The 23,258-nt window shown below is 46.2% G+C and overlaps 1 protein-coding gene across 3 annotated transcripts in view; it reads left to right on the forward strand.

Moving 5' to 3' along the window:
* The window catches only part of ZHX2 (zinc fingers and homeoboxes 2), a 191,607-nt gene that overhangs the window by 160,923 nt on the left and 7,426 nt on the right, over positions 1 to 23,258 (forward strand). For all 3 annotated transcript variants that reach the window (XM_008001457.3, XM_038000184.2, XM_008001455.3), the window contains one exon: positions 10,994 to 13,730. In XM_008001457.3, coding sequence (XP_007999648.1) covers positions 11,213 to 13,726 — 2,514 coding nt within the window. In that variant the 5' untranslated portion in view covers positions 10,994 to 11,212 and the 3' untranslated portion in view covers positions 13,727 to 13,730. The remainder of the gene's footprint in view (positions 1 to 10,993; positions 13,731 to 23,258) is intronic.

Genomic DNA, 23,258 nt, shown 5'->3' on the forward strand with positions numbered 1-23,258 from the left:
GCCTCCCCTCAGGGCCCTGTGTCACCCAAATGTGTGGCGATGCTCACACGGCAGGCAGTGTGAAGCAGCTGCAGACCTCACTTCAAACTTCCATGGGCCACTCATGTAGCTTTTTTGGTTAGAAAGGATCATGTCAGCTTTCTTCCTAACAAGAGCTTTTCAGAACAGCTTGTTGAAAAAGACATCGCAATTCAATTAAAATCTTCCTCCTTTGAACACTCCCAGAGGGGCAAGGCCACTTGGAATTTGTGAGAAATCTAATTTATAGACACAGTATCAGGAAATAGAATTGTTCACAATGAACAACTGTGTATCATAGGGATCAAGCAGCAGGCGTGGAGCCAGGATTATCTGGATTCTACCCTCTTCAGCAAGCCATTGAATCTCTCTGAGCCTCAGTTTCCTCATCTGTAAAATGGAGATCACAGCCATCAGTTGGTGTTCTGGGAATAGTAGAGATTATGCATGTAAGCCAGGTATGGTGGCTCCCACCTGTAATCCCAGCACCTTGGGAGGCTGAGGCAGGTGGATCACTTGACCCCAGGAGTTTAAAACCAGGCTGGATAATATAATGAGACCCCTATCTCTACAATTTTAAAAAATCGTTTTAATAAGCTGGGCATGGTGGCATGTGCCTGTAGTCCCAGCTACTCAGGAGGCTGAAGTGGGAGGATCACTTGAACCCAGAAGTTTGAGGTTGTAGTGAGCCATGATCATGCCACTCCACTCCAACCTGGGTGACAGAGTAAGAACCTGTCTTTAGATAGAATACAGTTTTAAAAGATTATGCATGTAAACAACATTTTAGTACTATCAGGTTTCCTTGATCAACAAACCCCGTCTTTTCTTTTTAAAAATGTGTCTGTTTGAGCAACTAAGCAGTACAAAAAGTTAAAACACAAACACAGATAACAGGAAATTGCCTCTTACATCTCAGCTTTCCCAAATCACCAACCCTCTTTCTGTGGATCTTGTTTATAAAGATGTTTTATGCTATGTTATCAAGCAGCCAGCATTCTGTTTTCTTTTCCAGGATTGTAATTTTGTACAATTCTTCCCCCGTTTCTACCTCATCCTCCAAATTGTCTGTCATTCCCTTTGGGAGTATTAATACGGTATTGTACTCTTTGGCACAGCAGAGAGCTTTGGTTGTTTGTAGTTTTAGCTGCAGCAAAAAAAAAAAAAAAAGCAGCTATGAACATCTCTGTGTCTTCATGGGACAGTGTGTTTCGCCCAACCAGTTCTGAATTAGAAGAAGCCAAGTGATATCTTGATTCCAAAGGTAGCAAACAAGGCTGCGCAGCAGTTGCGTGACCTCTGATTAAAAAGATACATTCCCAGGCTCTGCACCTGGAGGCTTGGGTGTAGTTAACTCTGGACTGAGGTTCGTGAATGGTATTTTTACAAAAAGTCCTCCAGGTGATGTGTGACGGTTTGGAAGCCACATTATAGGCCCAACCCCAAAATTCAAATTTGGATTTAAGACAGAATGGGGAAAAATCAGAAAACTCAGGAATTAACTCTCGGTCACCAGTGGCCTCTCAGAGGCAATTGTGTTTAACAGATGAGAAAAATGGAGGCGAGGATGGAAACGGATGAGAAGAGAGCTGGATTGCTGGAGCTCAGAGCAAAGCCCTGGCCCTCCGCTTTGTCGCATCTGATTCCTCCTGCCCTGCCCCCACCCGCCACCATTGCCACAACATATCTACCCAGCAGAATGCCTTCTGGGGGGGGGTGTCATGTTGTGATTTTAAAACACAAAGGAGCAATTCCTGCCCCCACCCCCTCAAAAAAGATCTACCCTTGATGAACTGAGGCAGAATCTGTTAACAGCCCTGTCAGAAGACCCCACAAAGCTAAAAGCATCCTTTTTGGTTTTGATGTCTTGACAAGATGCTTCCTTTGAAAGCTCCCAGACAGCCCTGTTATTTCTTCTGACAGCCCCAGTGAAAAGCTCTGTGATGAGACGTGGCATCCCTGTCAAAGCCCGGAGGTGTGATTCCCTGAGAGCGAGCAGCTCTTGAGCACTCCCTGGGCTCAGAGCACTGCCACCCTCTGGATAGACCCCTGGGATCCAGGTTCTGCAGCTCCCTCTGGCCTCTGAACTCCCAAGCGCTAGAGATCCACCGCTGCAGGAAGCCTCTGCAGTCTGACTCCTCACCTCCCCCAGATGCCTCCCTAGGGAGGTCAAGAGCGGAGCCATGTACCATCGTGACAGCCAGACTGCGAGCCAGCCACGTTGAGAAGTTTCCAGGGGCTGCTGTGGCAGTTTGATCCATTTTTTCCTTCTCCCAGGGGCTGCAGGCTACTTGCAGGGAAAGGTCAGGAAATGCCACCACCTGTCTCTGGAACTGATGGTGGGAAGGAGAAAGAACAAAGGATGCAGAGGAGGGTGCTTCTTGGGGAGCCTTACAGAGCCCTGTACCTTCAAGTTTGTCACACCTGCGTAGTAGCATCCTTACCTAGGAGCCTGTTAGAAAGGCACAGTCATGGCCAGGTGCAGTGGCTCATCCCTGTAATCCCAGCACTTTGGGAGGCCGAGGTGGGTGGATCACCTGAGGTTAAGAGTTTGAGACCAGCCTGGCCAACATGGCAAAACCCCGTCTCTACTAAAAATGCAAAAATTAGCCAGGCATGGTGGTACATGCCTATAATCCCAGCTACTGGGGAGGCTGAGGCAGGAGAATCGCTTGAGCCCAGAGTGTGGAGGTTGCGGTGATCTGAGATTGCGCCACTGCGCTCTAGCCTAGGCGAAAGAGCGAAATTCCATTTCAAAAAAAAAAAAGCACAGTCATAGGCCCTACTCCAGACACACTGAATCAGCATCTGTATTTTAACACAATCCCCAGGTCTACACATAAAGTTCATATCCCAGTTTTACTGCTCCAGGCTGTGTGACCTTGATCAAGCTCCTTAACATCTCTGAGCCTTAGTGTCCACATAGGGTTTCTGAGAAGTAAAACTTAGCACTTAGGATACACTAAGGCTTTGGTGAATGTTGGCTGTCATTATTGTTGGGGAATTGATTAAGGGAGAATCAGAGCTGTGACATACAAACCCCAACTGTTCAGCCATTCCATGGTGGGGAAGAGAGGCCAAACCAAATGGGAGAAAGTTCCAGATGAAAAGTGAACAGCTCCCAGCATCTGCTTAAAGGAGAAGCTTGGAGGTGGGAGGGAAGGATATCTCTCGGCAGCCTGGGCCTTGACCATTTCATTGGGGGTTAGCTGAGATTACTGTTCAGCTGCCTGGTTTGAGGGTTTGTTCTTCATTGATGTGCCTCTTTTCCTGCCAGTCCCACCCCACACCTTGAATCCAAGACCCCTCTGTTTCCAGGACCCTGCCCAAAATGCTTTGACCCTCCGTTGCCTGCAGACCAAAATCCCAGCTCCCTGGCTCGGCATTCCAGACTCTTCGCCATCTTGCTGCAACCTAAGTTGTTCAGCCTCCTCCCTGCCTCTGCCCTCACACCCCTGCCCCTTACCTTCAGTCCTTGTCATTCCTCAGATGTTTTCCTGCCTTCCGACTTACTCATGCTGTCTGCTCAGCCTGGGAAGACTAGGTTCCTTTGATAGGAGTCACTCTCACTTTCCTCTACCTCGCAGAATTCTCCGCCACCTTTGAAGCCCTGTTTATCCAGGAGAGGCTCTGTGGTGGTGTGCCAAGAGCACAGGGTTTGGATAGACTTTGGTCAAATTCCAGCTCTGCCATGAACTAGCTGTGTGACCTTAGGTGAGACACTTACCCTCTCTGGTCTTGGTTCTTTCATCTGCAGATTGAGGGTAGTCACAGCTGCTCTGCAGAGTTGTGAAGACTCACCAAGAAAGCATGGAGAATTTTCGTTACTAGTAGCTATTACCATTTTATTTCTAAGAAAAGGAAAGTTACCTCCCCTGGAAAGCCTTTATCTATCCTCCCCCAACCGTGCCCTACAAAATTAAGTACAGCCTCCTCTCTGTTTCACAAACTCTTTCTCCTTCTTGTATTTGCAACATCCACCTGTTCCACTGTCACCTTCTCAAGGAGGAAGTCCCTGACCACCCTGCTTAAAACCTCAGGTGGCCCCACTCTACACTTTTAATGTGTTCCCTGCCTTTCTCTCCCCCATGGTGAGTTCTCCACGAGCCACAATTTCTGTCCATCCACCACTGTATCCTCTGCAACTAGAACAGCATCTGGCACCACTAGATGCCCTATCAGTGTTTGTCAACTGTCTGAACCAGTCACTTCATGTGCCATCGAAGGGTGTTTGGATGGCGGTGCCCTGCCCAACTGTTGTAGGATGAGCTATGCTCCCCTAAAATCCATATGTTGAGGTCCTAATCCCCCATGCCTCCAAATGTGACTGTATTTGAGATAGGATAATTAAGGTAATTAATTACTCTAACTTCAAGGTTACATGAGGTCATCAGGTGGGCCCTAATTCAGTATAACTGGTGTCATTACAACAAGAGGAGTTTAGGAAACAGACTCCCACAGAGGGAAGACCTCAGAAACACACAGGAGGAAGACCGTCATCTCCAAGCCAAGGAGAGAGGCACCCGAAGAACCCAACCCTGCTGGCACCTTGATCTCAGACTTCCAGCCTCCAAAACTGTGAGAGAATAAATTCTGTTGTCTAAAGCCACCCAGTCTGTGGTATTTTGTCATGGCAGCCCTAGCAAACTAATATGCCAGCTACGAACTCCTTGAGGACAGAGCTGTGGCGTCTTCATCTTTGCGCCCCTAGCTGTTCCCAGGGTTCTGGCTCATACTCATACTCATAAGCAAGGGTCTAATTGAATTCATTCCACTTGCAACAGGGAAGGTAATGATGGAAGAAGCACCTCGTGGCGAAGGGGAGAGCCTTGCACAGACACCAGAAATGGCCTCTTTGTCATTGTCTATGTAGACCGGTCATTTCTCTTTTATATAAACCCTGTCTCTGCAAAACAAACAAACAAACAAAAAAAAAGGCATGTATTCCAAGGCAATTTATTCCAAGGCATTGTTATGGTCTCATTATGGTTAGGGTTTCTTTGAGGTGCATAGCAAATGCTGCGGTGGATAAAAGGAAAACTGAGTCAAGATCAAAAACATGTAAAGGCAGCAAGGGTATATTTGGAGCTCCGGGTTCCTTTCCATGTAACATGTGCTTGTCATACTCTTGGGTATCCCATGAGGAGCAGGACTTCAGACAGAGAGGGGCGACACAGAGAACAGCTGTCTTACCTCCCCTCGCTTCTCTTGGGAACCAGAATCTTAAACAAGTGTGCTTAGTTCTGACTTGTTCAGGCAACCTCCTGAGGGCAGGGATGTTTCTTGCTCCAGATAAGGGATGGTCTGTCTACAGCCTTACTACCCTGAACGTGCCCGAAATCGTCAGACAGGGGATGGTATATGACTGGCTGGAGTCTCCCCACTGCTGGGCCCTGGTTGGTGCAGCCCAAGAGAGAATGCCCTGCTCCCTTTAAGTGTTTTCAGGTTGGCACAGGATGTGATTGTACCCAGTTCAGACGTGCTGAGACACTGGTCCAGGGCAAGAACCACGACTTGCAGCAGGTCTGCTGGGACACGTGGCACTCACTGTAGAAGGGACTGTGTTAGAGTTTATTCTTAACATGCATTTTATGTATTCATTCATTCACTTATTTTTTATTTTTGCCAACTTTGACCCAGGCATATCAGACCTGAAGACTTTGCTCAAAACATTTTAGCCTTCATTCCAGCAAGTACCTGGCTTCATGGTGCTGGTCCTCACCTTGCTGGTGGCTCACAGGTTTTCAAAATGACAGATGCCAACATGCCACTGCCCTTCAGACACCCAATCCCTGGTGCCAGGATCATCCTTCTAAAGGCCATGTTTCTTGCAGATCCACCAAGAGAACCCTAAGCAATAGATTCTCAAAAGGCTCTGTGTTTTCTGAGCTCTCCTCCTTCTCTCTTTTCTTCCTTCCTCTTTTCTTCTTTTTCATCTTCTTTGGTTTGGATTCCTGGTTGCTGAATGAGTTTTAGAAGATGCTTTTATTTTCAGCCACAGTTTTTGAAACACTGAGAAGCTTCCAGGCCATTTTACCGCCATTCACCTCATTTTAGGGACTCACTTGTCAACAGATTTAAATAATGCGGGATATGGGAAGTTTCGGTAAAGAAGATATTTCCTCCCCTGAGTCTACTCCTACCTGATGCCTTTTCTGCAGGAGGAAAGTGTCTTTCCCCCTCTGTTTTGAAAAATTTAACTCAAATGTCGCAAGCCCTTTGGCCAGTGGGTGCAAATTTAGCCACATTCTGCTGTGTTAATAGTACTCCCCACAGAACTGTAGAGTCTCCCTTCCCTTACAGAGTTCCTCCACTCGTGTAACCCCAACATGTGAACATGTGTGTTGTTAATTTAATGTGTTAATTTAATTTGTGATGCTGGGTGTGGTGGCTCACACCTGTAATCCTAGCACTTTGAGAGACAGAGGCAAGTGGATGACTTGAGCCCAGGAGTTTGAGACCAGCCTGAGCAACAGGGTGAAATCTTGTCTTTGAAAAAAAAAAAAACCAAACAATTAGTTCAGGTGTGGTGGCTTATGCGTGTGGCCCCAACTTCTTGAGAGCCTAAGTGAGGAAAATCGCTTGAACTGGGAAGCAGAGGTTGCAGTGAGACAAGATTGTGCCATTGCACTCCAGCCTGGGCAACAGAGCAAGACTCCATTTCAAAAAAAAAAAAAAAAAAAAACCTTTCTGCCTTGATGAAGTGTCTGTTCTTGAATGGTGCTGTCCAATATGACTTCCCACAATGATAGAAATGTCCTTTGCTGTATTAGACAATAGCCACCAGCCACATTTGCTCCTTGAGCACTGGGAATGTGACTAGCATGACTGTGGTACTGAATTTTTTTTTTTTTTTTTTTTTTTTTTTTTTTTTTTTTTTTTTTGAGGCAGAGTCTTCACTCTGTCGCCCAGGCTGGAGTGCAGTGGCACCATCTCGGCTCACTGCAAGCTCCGCTCCCGGGTTCGTGCCATTCTCCTGCCTCAGCCTCCCGAGTAGCTGGGACTACAGGCGCCCGCCACCGTGCCCGGCTAATTTTTTGTATTTTAGTAGAGACGGGGTTTCACCGTGTTAGCCAGGATGGTCTCGATCTCCTGACCTCGTGATCCGCCCGCCTCGGCCTCCCAAAGTGCAGGGATTACAGGCGTGAGCCACCGGCGCCCGGCCTGGTACTGAATTTTTAATCCTATTTCATTTTAATTAAACTCAAAGGCCACATGTGGCTAGTGGCTACCATATTGGGCAGAATGGTTCTGGAGGGAGATGCAAGTGATAAACAAGTGGATAGAAACTTGTTCCTCTTTTAACCACAAAACATCAAAGTATGATGTCAGCTACTGAAGAGTGCCGTGAAGAAAGCCACGCGGGGTGAGGAAATGGAGAGTGCTGGGGAGGTGTTGTTTTGCAGAGGGGCGGCTGTCAGCGAAAGCCTCCCTGTGGGAGGGTGACTTTTCAATGGAGACCTGAAAACCAAGCCGCTGTCTCTCGGGGTGGGATGTTCTGGCAGAGGCGCTATGAGGGGAGTGAGGTCCTGACAGAGCCACTGGAGCGTGAAGGGCGGTGGGAGAGGGGAGCCGGGGCCGGAGCTTGCCGGGTCTTGGTGGTGCCATTGCTGGAGATGAACTCTGGAGGCGGGGAAAGTATTTGAGAGGTGAGATCAAGACCTGAAGATCACGGCAGGTGGAGGCTGGAGGTGGCAGTTTAAGCATGGTCAATAAAAAGAAGCAGCTGCCCTCTTCTCTGGTTTGCCCCTGTCCTCTCCTCACTGCTGCCTGAGGAGCCTGCACCCCACTGCTGATGAATTTGACCAGTCTACACATGCCGGTGCTTTCATCTTAGAGGGGCCAGGTTCTGGGTTCACCAGTGGGGGAATGGCCCTCTGCCAAGCCCTGCCCAACTGTGTCACCTGAGCCCCTAAGCAGGTGGACGTGGGCCTAGACTCTCAGAATTGTTTGTGAAAATAAGTTCTTCCTTTCGGCCTTTATGCCTTCTCTTCAGTGGGACTCAAACCCAGGCCCATGGGAGGGGCCAGAGATGAGATGTCATCTCCTGCGTTCCCCTCCCTTTCCTTCCTTTCCTGGAGGTCGGGGATCTTTGTTTCAAAACATGTCTCCTGCCTCCTTTAGCCCATCAGCTCTCCATTCTCTGTTAACTAATAAGCAAATTGTTCCTGTACTTCCAAATCATCATTTGTTTAATGCAGTTCCAATCAAAATTCTAATAGAATTTTATTTCACAGGTGATATTGATTCATGAGACTAGATTATCAAAATAACCAAGAACTGTTTTGCGAAAAGAAAGAGTAATGAGGAGGAACTCCACTAGATATAAAAATGTACTCTACACTTACAAAAGTTCTTTTAGAAGCAAGGCATAAGTGCAGTACTCAATAGCTAGATCAATACACAGATTAGATAACCCGGAACCAACCCTAGTAGATACAAAGTTTGTGTATGATAAAGGAGGTTGCTCAAAAATTAGTTAGAAAGGAAATAATAATGCATGCTGCTGAGATGGTTGGTAACTCTCAAGAAAAATGGTTAGAATTGTGTCTTACAGCTTAACCCAAGATAAATTCAATACCAGATGAGTTAAATGCAAAAATAAAGTTAAAACATGCTTAAGAAAATGTAGATTAATATATTCCAGCTATCAAGACAGGGAATCACTTCCTAAATATAAAATCACAATGGAGGAGGCTACAAGAGAAAAAAATTGGTAAATATATTAGCTAAAAATTAAAATTTCTACACGTTAAACATTAAAAATGTATATAATATGCACAACTGAAAGATAAATGATAGGGCCAGGCGTGGTGGTTCACGCCTGTAATCCCAGCACTTTGGGAGGCCGAGGCGGGCGGATCACCTGAGGTCAGGAGTTCGAGACCAGCCTGACCAACATGAAGAAACCCCGTCTCTACTAAAAGTACAAAATTAGCCTGGCGTGATGGTGCATGCCTGTAATCCTGCTACTCAGGAGACTGAGGCAGGAGAATTGTTTGAACCTGGGAGGCAGATGTTGTGGTAAGCCAAGATCATGCCATTACACTCCAGCCTGGGCCACAAGAGCAAAATTTCATCTCACCAAAGAAAAAAAAAGGTAAATGATAGACTGGAGAAAGTTTTGCAACAAACTAAGTAAAGCATTAGTATTATTTATGTAAAGAGAACTCTTGCAAATTCATAATAAAAACCACAGAACGTCAAAATATAAAAATGACATAAGCAGACAATTTACAAAAGAATATAAATAGTGAACAAATCTTTGAAAACAATTAAACCTTATTGTCAATCAAGAAAAGCATACAAGCATATTAAAACAGTTTTCTTGGCCAGGCAAGGCTTACGCCCACGATCCCAGCACTTTGGGAGACAGAAGCAGGTGGACAACTTGAGCCCAGGTGTTGGAGACCAGCCTGGACAACATGGCAAAATCCCTGGACAACATGGCAAAACGCTGTCTCTACTAAAAAATAAAAATAAAATGATTAGCTGGGCATGGTGGTGTGTGCCTATAGTTCCAGCTGCTCGGGAGGCTGAGGCAGGAGGATTGCTTGAGCCCGGGAGATAGAGGTTGCAGTGAGCTAGAATTGTGCCACTGCACTCCAGCCTGGGTGACTGAACCAGACTCTGTCTCAGAAACAAACAAAAATCCAAAAAACTGTTTTTCCCTGTCTAATCAGCAAGGCTTTTTAGCAGTAGTATTTTACCTAGGCTGGATTGTGAATCAAGCCCTCTCATACACTACCAAAGAAAAGGCCAACTGAGGCCAACACTCTACCGTATATATGGGTCAAGAGAACCACTTCTAGGCATCCATCCAAAGGTAGTTATCAGAAATAAGGATTAAGGTTATTCACTGCAGTTTTGTTGATAAGAGTCAAAAACTGGAAATAAATGTTCAACAAAAGTCCAATTGCTATAAAAAAGAATGACTTTATGTCCTTCACAGGGACATGGATGAAGCTGGAAGCCATCATTCTCAGCAAACTAACACAGGAACAGAAAACCAAACACCACATGTTCTCACTCATAAGTAGGAGCTGAACAATGAGAACACATGGACACAGGGAGGGGAACATCACACACTGGGGCCTGTCGGGGGGTGGGGGACAAGGGGAGGGAGAGCATTAGGACAAATACCTAATACATGCAGGGCTTAAAACCTAGATGATGGATTGATACGTGCAGCAAACCACCGTGGCACATATATACCTATGTAACAAACCTGCACATTCTGCACATGTATCCCAGAACTTAAAATAAAATTTTAAAAAAGAAGTCCAATGGCTGAACACATCATGTGTGGTATATCCCTATAATGCATGTTATTACACTGTAGGGATAGACCATGCATGACTTTCACCACGTGATGAAATAATGATTTTTTAAATCATCATTTTGCTCACTATTTTTGGAAATGGGAAACTGTTTAAGTGAGATGAACAATAAAACTACAATATTGGGGGGTGATTGCTTTTTTTTTTTTCTTTTATACTTTTCTGCGTTTTCTGGATTTTCTATTGTGATTTTGCCTTTATGATAAGCAAAATGTTCATATCTGTCTTCTAACGCCTGGATAAATTTCACTTGCCAGCCCTGGGGACATGTCTGGCTTCCGAGGTACCGTATCTAAAAGCGGCTTGCAAGCACACCATCTGCGACATTCCCTCTCACCACTTCAGAAGATTTTAGTACCTGTCTACCTTTCCTGTATTCCTTTGTCTCTAAACATGAAATGGTGACCCTCATCCACCTTTGCTTGGTTTGGGCCTGTTCTCACCTCCTTCCCAAAAAAAGGAAGAGAAAAATAATGCAATCTTTCTTGTTTATAAGCACTTTCACGCCATCTGGGCATACATAGGTGTTCGATTTGGGTGCCAGTTGAGATGGGTCATGGGAAAACTCATAAAGAAGTGCCAGTTTCTTTTGCCTTGTGAAGAGACACTGACCCTGTCTTTGTTCTTGCCCACAGATATGATGCTTCCTGGTGTGTTTAGTGGTTGGTGCCATTGCAATTTTCTGTGCTGAAATCATTCTGAAAACTCAAACAGTAGACTTCAGCATACAAGGAAAGCCAAAGCCATTTGAGGGGGAATAAAGCCAAAAGCCCTTCACCTTATTCGTTCCAAGAATCTCACCATCCCCTCCCTACCCCCCTCCAAAACTAAGCCATTGCACACAGACAGGCAGCATGGCTAGCAAACGAAAATCTACAACTCCGTGCATGGTTCGGACATCACAAGTAGTAGAACAAGATGTGCCCGAGGAGGTAGACAGGGCCAAAGAGAAAGGAATCAGCACACCACAGCCTGACGTGGCCAAGGACAGTTGGGCAGCAGAACTTGAAAACTCTTCCAAAGAAAATGAAGTGATAGAGGTGAAATCTACGGGAGAAAGCCAGTCCAAAAAACTCCAAGGTGGTTATGAGTGCAAATACTGCCCCTACTCCACGCAAAACCTGAACGAGTTCACGGAGCACGTCGACATGCAGCATCCCAACGTGATTCTCAACCCCCTCTATGTGTGTGCAGAATGTAACTTCACAACCAAAAAGTACGACTCCCTGTCTGACCACAACTCCAAGTTCCATCCCGGGGAGGCCAACTTCAAGCTGAAGTTAATTAAGCGCAATAATCAAACTGTCTTGGAACAGTCCATCGAAGCCGCCAACCATGTCGTGTCTATCACCACCAGCGGCCCCGGAACTGGTGACAGTGATTCTGGGATCTCGGTGAGTAAAACCCCCATCATGAAGCCCGGAAAACCAAAAGCAGATGCCAAGAAGGTGCCCAAGAAGCCCGAGGAGATCACCCCTGAGAACCACGTGGAAGGGACCGCCCGCCTGGTGACAGACACAGCTGAGATCCTCTCGAGACTCGGAGGTGTGGAGCTCCTCCAAGACACATTAGGACACGTCATGCCTTCTGTACAGCTGCCACCAAATATCAACCTTGTGCCCAAGGTCCCCGTCCCACTAAATACTACCAAATACAACTCTGCCCTGGATACAAATGCCACGATGATCAACTCTTTCAACAAGTTTCCTTACCCGACCCAGGCTGAGTTGTCCTGGCTGACGGCTGCCTCCAAACACCCAGAGGAGCACATCAGAATCTGGTTTGCCACCCAGCGCTTAAAGCACGGCATCAGCTGGTCCCCAGAAGAGGTGGAGGAGGCCCGGAAGAAGATGTTCAACGGCACCATCCAGTCAGTACCCCCGACCATCACTGTACTGCCCGCCCAGTTGGCCCCCACAAAGGTGACACAGCCCATCCTCCAGACGGCTCTACCGTGCCAGATCCTCGGCCAGACGAGCCTGGTGCTGACTCAGGTGACCAGCGGGTCAACAACCGTCTCTTGCTCCCCCATCACGCTTGCCGTGGCAGGAGTCACCAACCACGGCCAGAAGAGACCCTTGGTGACTCCCCAAGCTGCCCCCGAGCCCAAGCGTCCACACATCGCTCAGGTGCCAGAGCCCCCACCCAAGGTGGCCAACCCCCCGCCCACGCCAGCCAGTGACCGCAAGAAGACAAAGGAGCAGATAGCACATCTCAAGGCCAGCTTTCTCCAGAGCCAGTTCCCTGACGATGCTGAGGTTTACCGGCTTATCGAGGTGACTGGCCTTGCCAGGAGCGAGATCAAGAAGTGGTTCAGTGACCACCGGTATCGGTGTCAAAGGGGCATCGTCCACATCACCAGCGAATCCCTTGCCAAAGACCAGTTGGCCATCGCAGCCTCCCGACACGGTCGCACCTACCATGCATACCCAGACTTTGCCCCCCAGAAGTTCAAAGAGAAAACACAGGGTCAGGTGAAAATCTTGGAAGACAGCTTTTTGAAAAGTTCTTTTCCTACCCAGGCAGAACTGGATCGGCTAAGGGTGGAGACCAAGCTGAGCAGGAGAGAGATCGACTCCTGGTTCTCGGAGAGGCGGAAGCTTCGAGACAGCATGGAACAAGCTGTCTTGGATTCCATGGGGTCTGGCAAAAAAGGCCAAGATGCGGGAGCCCCCAACGGTGCTCTGTCTCGACTCGACCAGCTCTCTGGTGCCCAGTTAACCAGTTCTCTGCCCAGCCCTTCGCCAGCAATTGCAAAAAGTCAAGAACAGGTTCATCTCCTGAGGAGCACGTTTGCAAGAACCCAGTGGCCTACTCCCCAGGAGTATGACCAGTTAGCGGCCAAGACGGGCCTGGTTCGAACTGAGATAGTGCGTTGGTTCAAGGAGAACAGATGCTTGCTGAAAACAGGGACCGTGAAGTGGATGGAGCAGTACCAGCACCAGCCCGTGGCAGATGATCACGGCTACGATGCCGTAGCAAGGAAAGCAACAAAACCCATCGCCGAGAGCCCAAAGAATGGGGGTGACGTGGTTCCACAATATTACAAGGACCCCAAAAAACTCTGCGAGGAGGACTTGGAGAAGTTGGTACCCAGGGTAAAAGTAGGCAGCGAGCCAGCAAAAGACTGTTTGCCAGCAAAGCCCTCAGAGGCCACCTCAGACCGGTCAGAGGGCAGCAGCCGGGATGGCCAGGGCAGCGACGAGAACGAGGAGTCGAGCGTTGTGGATTACGTGGAGGTGACGGTCGGGGAGGAGGATGCCATCTCAGATAGATCAGATAGCTGGAGTCAGGCTGCAGCAGAAGGCGCGGTGGAACTGGCCGAATCGGACTCTGACTGCGTCCCTGCAGAGGCTGGCCAGGCCTAGACAGGTAATTCCACCTGCTCACCCAGGCAGCAGCGGAGAATGCAGCTTGCTTTCTTTTCGTTGCCAGGGTTGGTATAGATTGTAGGGTACAGAGATGTTGACGTAGATGGTGGCTTCTTTCTCTTGTAATTAACAAATAAGAATGGTGTATTTTGATCACGTACAACCTGATGTTTTGAAATATGTTTACCTAGTGGGATGGCTCAATCAAGCTGATTCACGTATGCATTACCTCACATACTTATTCTTGTAGTGGAAGGGTCTGGTTTTGGTTTTGGTGTTTTGTTTTGTTTTTAGTGACAGAGTCTTGCTCTGCCACCCAGGCTGCAGTGCAGTGGCTCCATCATAGGTCATTGCAGCCTCAAACTCCTGGGCCCAAGCGATCCTCCCACCTCAGCTTCCTAAGTAGCTGGGACTTCAGGCACCTGCTACCACACCCAACTAATATTTTAAATTTTTGGAAGAGGCGGGGTCTCACTTTGTTGCCCAGGCTGGTCTCAAACTCCTGGACTCAAGCAATCCCTTTACCTCTGCCTCCCAAAATGCTGGGATTACAGGCATGAGCCACTGAGCCTGGCTGATGAGTTATTTGTAAAGGTTCTTTGAAAAAGGAAGAGAAATGGGGGCTGATGGAACCTATGCCCTCATTTGTAAGGCTGTGCCCAGGGAACAGCACTGCTGGCTGTGGCCTGTTTGGGTGCCAGCCTTCAGGCCTGTCCATTCTGAAGTTTAGTTGTGACTGTTAGAAAGCACATCCTCCCTCTGTGTTTTATGTTTGTTGCTGTAAAAACACCAAACATAAAGTAGTTGTTTCTTTTTCTCTCTCTCTTTTTTTTCCCCTTTTCTTTTTGGATTTTTTAAAAATACGTATCCACGTTTACTGAATCAAAGACTTGAGGTTATTCTAATCGGAAAAGGCTTTGAAAGTGCTTGGTATTTGCCTTGTCAAGGCTAAAGGAAGGTGCCACTGTGCTTGGGTCCCCATAACCCCTTCAAATCTGGAAGAGCCGGGTGTAAATTAGGCCTGTAGAACCACACAAGCCATGGGGAAGGACGGTTTCCATGGTTACTAATGGCCGTGTCATCCCCATAATGGGACATGCCACTGAAGCCCTTGGTGTTCTGCTTCCTAAGAGGTCAGTGCAAATCCAGGCCTGAAGCACAGCAGCTCGGTGGTGAGTTGAGAAATGGGGGCGGTGGCAGGGGGAGGGCTGCAGGAGGGAAAGGAAATATTACAAGGAGGAAGATACACGGTTTGCCCAGGTAGGCTTCTCCAGAGGTCACTCAAAAGACCACAGAATGGGCCTCCCCAGTTATCTTTACAAAGGATAAAATAAATGTAAGAACCTCCCGAATGACTGATAAGGTCCCAAAGGCAGCCCTGGAAATTACCACACCTCTGTCTTAATGAACTTGGACAACTTTGGCCAACCACGTCGCTCATTAACTCATTGATTCAGTAATAAAATGAGGCAGCTGACAAATAAATGAAATTCTCTAGAAACCTTGTTTTGGCCAGTTCCATCCGCTATTAAAAGAGCACTTTAACGAGCAGTCCGTCCCAGAATGCCATCATTCTCCATTCTCCTTTTTCCTCCCACTTGGAGGAGGAAATGCCTGTGTGTCAAAGGTGCGGGCGCAGCCCAAAGGGGAGGGCACGAGTGAAAGGACGGGGATAGAAGTGCACTGAGGCCACAATGACAGCAACCTCCCACCTCTACCTAGCCACCTCTGGCCATTTTCCCACCTTGGGAGAACCTACCAGTCTAGCCCATACCCCCCTCATTAAAATGAGGGGGTGATTTTTTGTTTGTTTGTTTTTGGTCCACATGAAAGCTCCTTGCTTGCCCCATCTTTTTTGTTTGTTTGTTTGTTTGTTTGAGACAGCGTCTCACTCTGTTGCCAAGGCTGGAGTGCAATGGCACGATCTCAGCTCACTGCAGCCTCCACCTTCTAGGTTCAAGAGATTCTCCTGTGTCAGCCTCCCAAGTAGCTGGAATTACAGGCATGTGCCACCCCACCCAGCTAATTTTTGTATTTTTGGTAGAGACAGGATTTCGCCATGTTGGTCAGGCTGGTCTCAAACTCCTGACCTCAGATGATCCACCCGCCTTGGCCGCCCAAAGTGCTGGGATTACAGGCGTGAGCACCCACGCTGGGCCTCCCATCTTCTATCCTTGATCTTTTCCCGCCCATGACACTTGTCTGCATGATTGCTTTTTCCTCCCACCCCAGAGAGGACAATAGGATTCAGTTCCATTCAACAGTACCTTCTGAGCGCCTACTGTGTGCCTGCTGCTACTCCAGGTGCTAGAAACAGTGCCATGAGAGAGACAGACATCACAGTATCCATTCACATGGAGCTCGGGCAGGCCAAGAAGAGAGGAAATCGCACTTTCCTTTACTCATCACTGTGATATGTGTTACAATGGGGAAGGGCACAGCTCTGTGTGGGGGCTCAGAGGAGGAACACCCAGGTCGGGGGTTAGGGAGCTTCTCCGAGAAAGGGACATCCGACTCATGGGATGAGAACGAGTTAGCCAGGTGCACAGACAAGGGAAAGAAGGGTCCAAATGGAAGAAGCAGCATGGCCAAGGTCCAGAGACAAGAAAAGGAATGGCACTAGTGAGAAACCAAAAGAGGTTGGGCATAGCCAAAAGGTAGAGCTTGGGTTCGGTAAAGGATAAGAGGAGACAAACTGAAAGCAAACTCAACAGTTTCCCATAACAGGCGAAAGCTATTCTGAACAAGTTGTGCTTGCTGAATTTGAATAGAAAGATGTTTAGTGTCTCTGTATCCCAAGGTAAGCTCAGATGGCACTTCCAGGGCCCCATGGCTGAGCAGGAGGTTGTCTAGGGGCAGCAGTTCTCCAGAGGCCCCTGAGGCCCCCGTCCCCATCTCTCCTCTCCTAAGCTATACCACCACCACCAGCTGAAAATGCTCATGGGGGTGGGATGTTACCCTGGCTGATGCCTCAGTGGCCCAAAGAAGACAGTAATGAGGGAGGGAATGTTAAAATCATACAGAAAACTTTGGGGAGGAAGGATGGAGTGATGAACGAAGGCCACCTGAATAGCAGAGGTCGAGGTTGGTGCTCTGCTCTTACTTAATTCTCCTCGGGAGGTAGCTTCTCTATAGTTTTATAAACCCAGAAACAGACTCAGAAACCAAAGAACTTACCCACATTCACCCAGCCAACACATGAGTTTGTCTCCAGAGTCCTCACTCTTCCTCCTGCCATCTTTACCTCGTTGTTTCTGACAGAAATTCTCCATTTCTAGTTGATACCTCCCTTCTCAGGACAGGGACTAGCTGTGTCCGGGAAAAAAAAAAAAAAAAAAAGGAGCATACAGGAACCCCACTTTATGTTTCTTTATGGTAAATGCCCCAACCGTGAGCTAGAAAACATCCCTAAACAGGATGCTAAGATCTGTTCCACATGTGGCAACATCAGATATCCCTGATGGCTCCCTGATATTTTGGAGGTCCATTGTTTTGTTTTGTTTTGAGACAGAGTCTTCCTCTATGGCCCAGGTTGGAGTCCAGTGGTGCCATCTTGGCTCACTGCAACCTCCGCCTCCCAGGTTCAAGCAATTCTCTTGGCCTCAGCCTTCCAAGTAGCTGGAACTACAGGTGCGTGCCACCATACCCAGCTAATTTGTGTATTTTTTTTTTTAGTAGAGATGGGCTTTCACTGTTGGCCAGGCTGGTCTCAAACTCCTGACCTCAGGTGATCCACCAGCCTCAGCCTCCCAAAGAGCTGGGATGACAGGCGTGAGCCACCACGCCCCACCATTGGAGGTCCATTGTATTGAGAAAGGGGCTGCCGTCTGCACTAGGGGTGGCATTGAAGGTTCTCCCACATCCTGGACAGAGGCACTCCTTAAAGGATTCTTTCAATTTAAAGGGAAAAGATATCTCTCCAAATTACTTCACAGTTTTCATGAACCAAACACATGAGTCTCTTGAATTCATAAATATTCAGTGATGTCCCTATTTAAGTACTTATTTATTTAGGAACCTGCAGTTCAGTTCAGTTATGACACATAATAATCCTGAAATAATTCATGGTTTTGACTTTATAAAAGGTGTTATGTGATGCGCAAGAGGGTGAAGGGGGAGGAACTTGAGCAAGCAGCTGAGAGCTGGCTCTAGGACTAGATTTCCTCTGTAGGCGTTAAGCATTTCCTGCAACCAAATATCTCTAAACTCTGCAAGGCTTAGGACAGCATTTGACTCGGTCTAGACTCACCTCGGCCCTGAGGTTAGGCACAAAGATAAGGAGTACTTCCCAGCCTTTGAATTGTGTTGTCTTGATTCAGTCCCTGTGTCTGAAGAATCTTTGAGTCATTCCTTTGAGGGACCTGTCCTAGGAAAAGGCTGAAAATTAGGTTTGTTTTTTCGGAAAAATGAGTCAACGTACTTGAGCAAGACATTGTCAGACATCAGCCTTGATGTTTGGTCAAACAGAATATTCCATTACTATTGCTAGTGAGGGTACCCATTGACTGACATCCACTGTGTGTTCAGTTGCCTTCTAAGCACATCTACGAAGTTATTTCAACTTCATGCCCACCCTGTGAGGTAGGTACAGGCTTTTCCCCATTTTACAGAGGGCAAAACTGAGGGTCAGAGAAAATGAGTGACTTGCCCTGTGTTCCTCAGCCAACAGCTGGAAGACCTTGGAAGCCACCTCTCAACTGTCAGGCCAGTGCCTGACCCCAGCCACTTTGGCCCTGCCCTCTCCAACAGTGGCACCCACCACCACAGCCCAGAACAAACAGAGTGTGGTCATTTCTTGATTTTGTGTGGGAGTGGAAACTAATCCACAATGTATTCTTTCAGCAAGAACTTTAGAGAGCCCTCTTTGTGCCAGGCACTGTGCTAGTCTGTGTAGATTTGCCAGAATGACCAAGACACAGCCCCTACCTAATCTCAGTTAATAAAGGTGAAAAATGGACATAGAAACACCAGTTTCATGAGAGCAGTGCACACAGAAACCAGAGGAACTAGGAGGAGAGGTGGCTTTTCCAACATGTTGTCTGATTCAGAACCTTCCCAGCAACCCACATGTGCAAGCCGCCTTCCCATTTATTTTAAACAAAGAATTCTGAGGCTCAGAAACCTGCCAGAGTTCACTCAGCCAGTGTCTAAAATTGACTCCAAAGCTCCAGCCACCACCTTCGCTGCCTCCCGATTTCTGTCAACAATTTCCAACTCCTGATGATTAGGGATGGCTTTGGAGAAGAGAAAAAAAATTGTGAAATGCCAGAAAGATATTTTCCATGGTTCAGTTTGGTTAAAATGTTTAAGGCTGTTAAGCATTGCATTCTGGTTACTATTTAAGATCCGGAAAAGGTATGCCCTCACACTCTGTTCAGATTAGCTGTCCAAATGCAGATGTTTGAATTAATTAATTATTAATGAGTGAATGAATGAAAATATTGTTGTCATCTGTTTCCCTCTCTCCTGTACCAGACCCTTACAGGCAGGGACCATATTCCATTAATCTCTGAATCCCTAGTTTAGATTCTGAGTAGATGCTGAATAACGGTTTATGGAACCAACCAGAGAATTTTAAAAGATAGTTGGGATCTGGTGTTTCAGTCCTTTTGCTTGTCCTCATTTTTTTCCATCACTCATTAACCCCAATGGTTGACAGCAGCGAGAGGAGTTGGGTACAGTTTGCCTCCCATGTGTGGGGAAAGGTCTGTTGGAGAATCTGTCACCAGATACTTACTGGTGATGCTTCTCAGGGACTGCCCGTTAGTCTGGCTTCCCTCATGCCTAATGGGGAGTTAACTGATACCACTTCCATTTACTTAATTCTGGAGCTTCTCATCCTAGGAATTCTCACTGTGCTTTGGGCAGCTTGTGGAGGCTTAGCCACCATGAAATCCAGCCCCCTCATTTTCAGAGGAAGAATGTAGGCCCCAAGGAGGTGAAGTCACTAACCCACAGACATTCCTAATAAGTGACTTGGTTCATTCATCCATCAAATATTTGTGAAATGTCTGCTGTGTGCCGGGCTCTGGAAGGCAGTGTGCCCAGCATGTCCCTGCCCTCATGGAGCCCTTGGTCTAATGGGAAATGAAGTTTTAACCAATCTTTAATCAAACACAAAGGAAAGTTGCTACACTGACATGTTCTTTGATGCCATTGGAGTATAGAATACAGGAATTTGAGGATTTAAATAGTGGATTGAAGGCTTAGGGAACACTTCCTAAAGAAGTAATGGGGCCAGGCACAGTGGCTCATGCCTGTAATCCCAGCACTTTGGGTGGCCAAGTCAGGCAGATCACCTGAGGTCAGGAGTTCAAACAAACCTGGCCAACATCATGAAACCCCCACCTCTGCTACAAATACAAAAATTAGCTGGGTATGGTGGTGCATGCCTATAGTCCCTGCCACTTGTGGGGCTAAGGCAGGAGAATCACTTGAACCCAGGAGGTGGAGGTTACAGTGAGCCGAGATCATGCCACAGCAGTCCAACTTGGGCCACAGAGCAAGACTCTGTCTCAAAAATAAATAAATAAATACATAAATAAATAAGAAGAAGAAATAATGGATGAATTGAAAACCAAAGCATTAGACCAACATGCAGGAGCATGCTGGGCAGAGGGGAGGGGAAGAACATTCCAGACAGAAGAACTGGCATACTCAAGGGGAACTGAAAGGTGGCCATGGTGGGTGTGACTTGCCTGGGTTCACACCTCAAGAAACTAGAGAAACAAGAGCAAACCAAACCCAAACCCAGCAGAGGAAAAGAAATAACAAAGATCAGAGCAGAACCAAATGAAATTTTAAAAAACACACAAAAGATAAATGAAACAAAAAACTGGTTCTTTGAAAAGATAAACAGAATCAATAGACCACTTGTGAGATTAACCAAAAAAAAGAGAAGAGAGAAGATCCAAATAAAGCTCAATTAGAAACAAAATGGGAGATATTACAACCAATACCATAGAAATATAAAAGTTCATTCAAGGCTACTAGGAACACCTTTATGAGCACAAACTAGAAAACCTAGAGGAGATAAATAATCCTGGAAATATACAACATTCGGAAAATATCTGTTAAGTCCATTTGTTCTAGGGTATAGTTTGCGTCTGTTGTTTCTTTGTTGGCTTTCTGTCTTGATGACCTGTCTAGTGCTGTCAGTGTAGTGTTGAAGTCCCCACTATTACTGTGTTGCTGTCTATCTCATTTCTTAGATCTAGTAGTAATTGTTTTATAAATTTGGGAGCTCTAGTACTAGGTGCGTATACATTTAGGATTGTAATATTTTCATATTGAACTAATTCTTTTATCATATAATGTTCCTCTTTGTCTTTTTTAACTGTTGTTGCTTTAAAGTCTGTTTTGCCTGCTATAAGAATAGCCAGTCCTACTCACTTTTGGTTTCCATTTGAATGGAATATCTTTTTCTGCTCCTTACCTTAAATTTATATGAGTCCTTATTTGTTAGGTGAGTCTCTTGAAGACAGCAGATACTTGGTTGGTAGATTTTTATACGTTCTGCCATTCAGTATGTTTTAAACGGAGCCTTTAGGCCACTTACATTCAATGTTAGTATTGAGATATGAGGTACTCTTCTATTCACGTTCTAATTGTTGCCTGAATACCTTGGTTTTTTTTTTTTTCACTGTGTTACTGTTTCATAGGTCCTATGAGATTTATGCTTTAAGAAGGTTCTATTTTAGTGTGTTTTGAGGTTTTAAGATTTAGGACTCCTTTTAGCATTTCTTATAGTGCTGGTTTGGTAGTGGCATATTCTCTCAGCATTTATTTGTCTGAAAAAGACTTTATATCTCCTTCATTTATGAAACTTAGTTTCACTGGATACAAAATTCTTGACTGGTAATTATTTTGTTTAAGGAGGCTAAAGGTAGGATTCCAATCACTTCTGGCTTGCATGATTTCTGCTGATAAATCTCCTGTTAATCTGGTAGGTTTTCCTTTATAGGTTACCTGATGCTTTTGCCTCATAACTCTTAATATTCTTTCCTTCGTCTTGACTTTAGATAACCTGATGACCATGTGCCTAGGTGATGATCTTTTTGCAATCAATTTCCTGCATGTTCTTTGAGCTTTTTGTATTTGGATATCTGCATCTCTAGCAAGACCAGGGAAGTTTTCCTTGATTATTCCCTCAAATAAATTTTCTAGACTTTAAGATTTCTCTTCTTCCTCAGAAACACCAATATTCTTATGTTTGGTCATTTCACATAATCCCAAATTTATTGGAGGCTTTGTTCATTTTTTAAAATTAGTTTTTGTCTTTTTCAGGTTGGGTTAATTCAAAAGCCTTGTCTTCAAGCTCTGAAGCTATTTTTTCTACTTGTTTGAGTCTGTTGTTAAAACTTTCTAGTGTATTTTGCATTTCTCTAAATGTATCTTTCATTTCCAGAAGTTGTGATTGTCTTTTCTTTATGATATCTATTTCTCTAGAGACTTTTCGTCCATATCCTGTATTGTTGTTTTAATGTCTTTAAATTGGTTTTCACCTTTTCCTGGTGCCTCCTTGAGTGGCTTAATAATGAGCCTTCTGAATTCTTTTTCTGGCAATTCAGATTTCATCTTGGTTTGAGTCCATTGCTAGTGTGATCTTATGGGAATGTTTTAGAACTTGTTTTATCATATTGCCAGAATTACTTTTCTGGTTCCTTCTCATTTGGATAGACTGTTTCGATGGAAACATCTGGAACTCAAGGGCTACTGTTCAGGTTCTTTTGTCCCATGGGGTGATCCCTTGATGTGGTGTTCTCGCCCTTTCTTTCTGGCTTCCTGAGCACCAGACTGTAGTAGTTGTTATTGCCCATCTGGGTCTTGCCACCCAGTGGGGCTATTGAGCCCCAGGCTCGTGCTGGGGAATGTCTATAAAGAGTCCTGTGATGTGATCCATCTTCAGGTCTCCCAGCCTTGGATACCAGCACCTGCTCCAGTGGAGGTGGCATGGGAATGAAGTGGACTCTGTGGGAGTCCTTGTTTGTAGCTTTGTTTAATGCACTGGTTTTCTTGAATACTGGTTACACTAGCAATGAAATTGCCACATGGACAGACTCAGGACCTCTGGTTAGCCAGGGTGTTGCAGGCAGTGGCATTAGCTGTTGTTTGCTCCTTTGAAGCAGGGTTGTTCTGTTATGAGTTGCTGTAATGGCTTGAGTTGGTTGGCCTCCAGCCAGGAGGTGGTGCTTTCAGGAGAGTGCCAGCTGCAGTAGTAGAAGGGGATATAATCCTGCCCTACATTGACCAGGATGAGTACTTGGGTTTCTAAGGCGATGGGCAGGGCCATAGAGTTTCCAAAAGATTATGTCTTTTGTCTTCAGCTACCAGGGCAGGTAGAGACAAACCATCAGGTGGGGGCAAGGTTAGGCGAGTCTGAGCTCAGACTCTCCTTGGGCAGGGCTTCATGTTAGTTTCTTTATTTAGAGTTGATGAGAAGGCAGTGCAGAAAGGTAGCTCGTGCAAGTCTTTGAGGTAAAAAGTAGTGGAGCTGGAATTCAAGCCCACTGACACACGTAAGCACTTT

The sequence above is a fragment of the Chlorocebus sabaeus genome, chromosome 8 (assembly GCF_047675955.1).
Source record: "Chlorocebus sabaeus isolate Y175 chromosome 8, mChlSab1.0.hap1, whole genome shotgun sequence".
In the NCBI taxonomy this organism is placed as follows: Eukaryota; Metazoa; Chordata; class Mammalia; order Primates; family Cercopithecidae; genus Chlorocebus; species Chlorocebus sabaeus.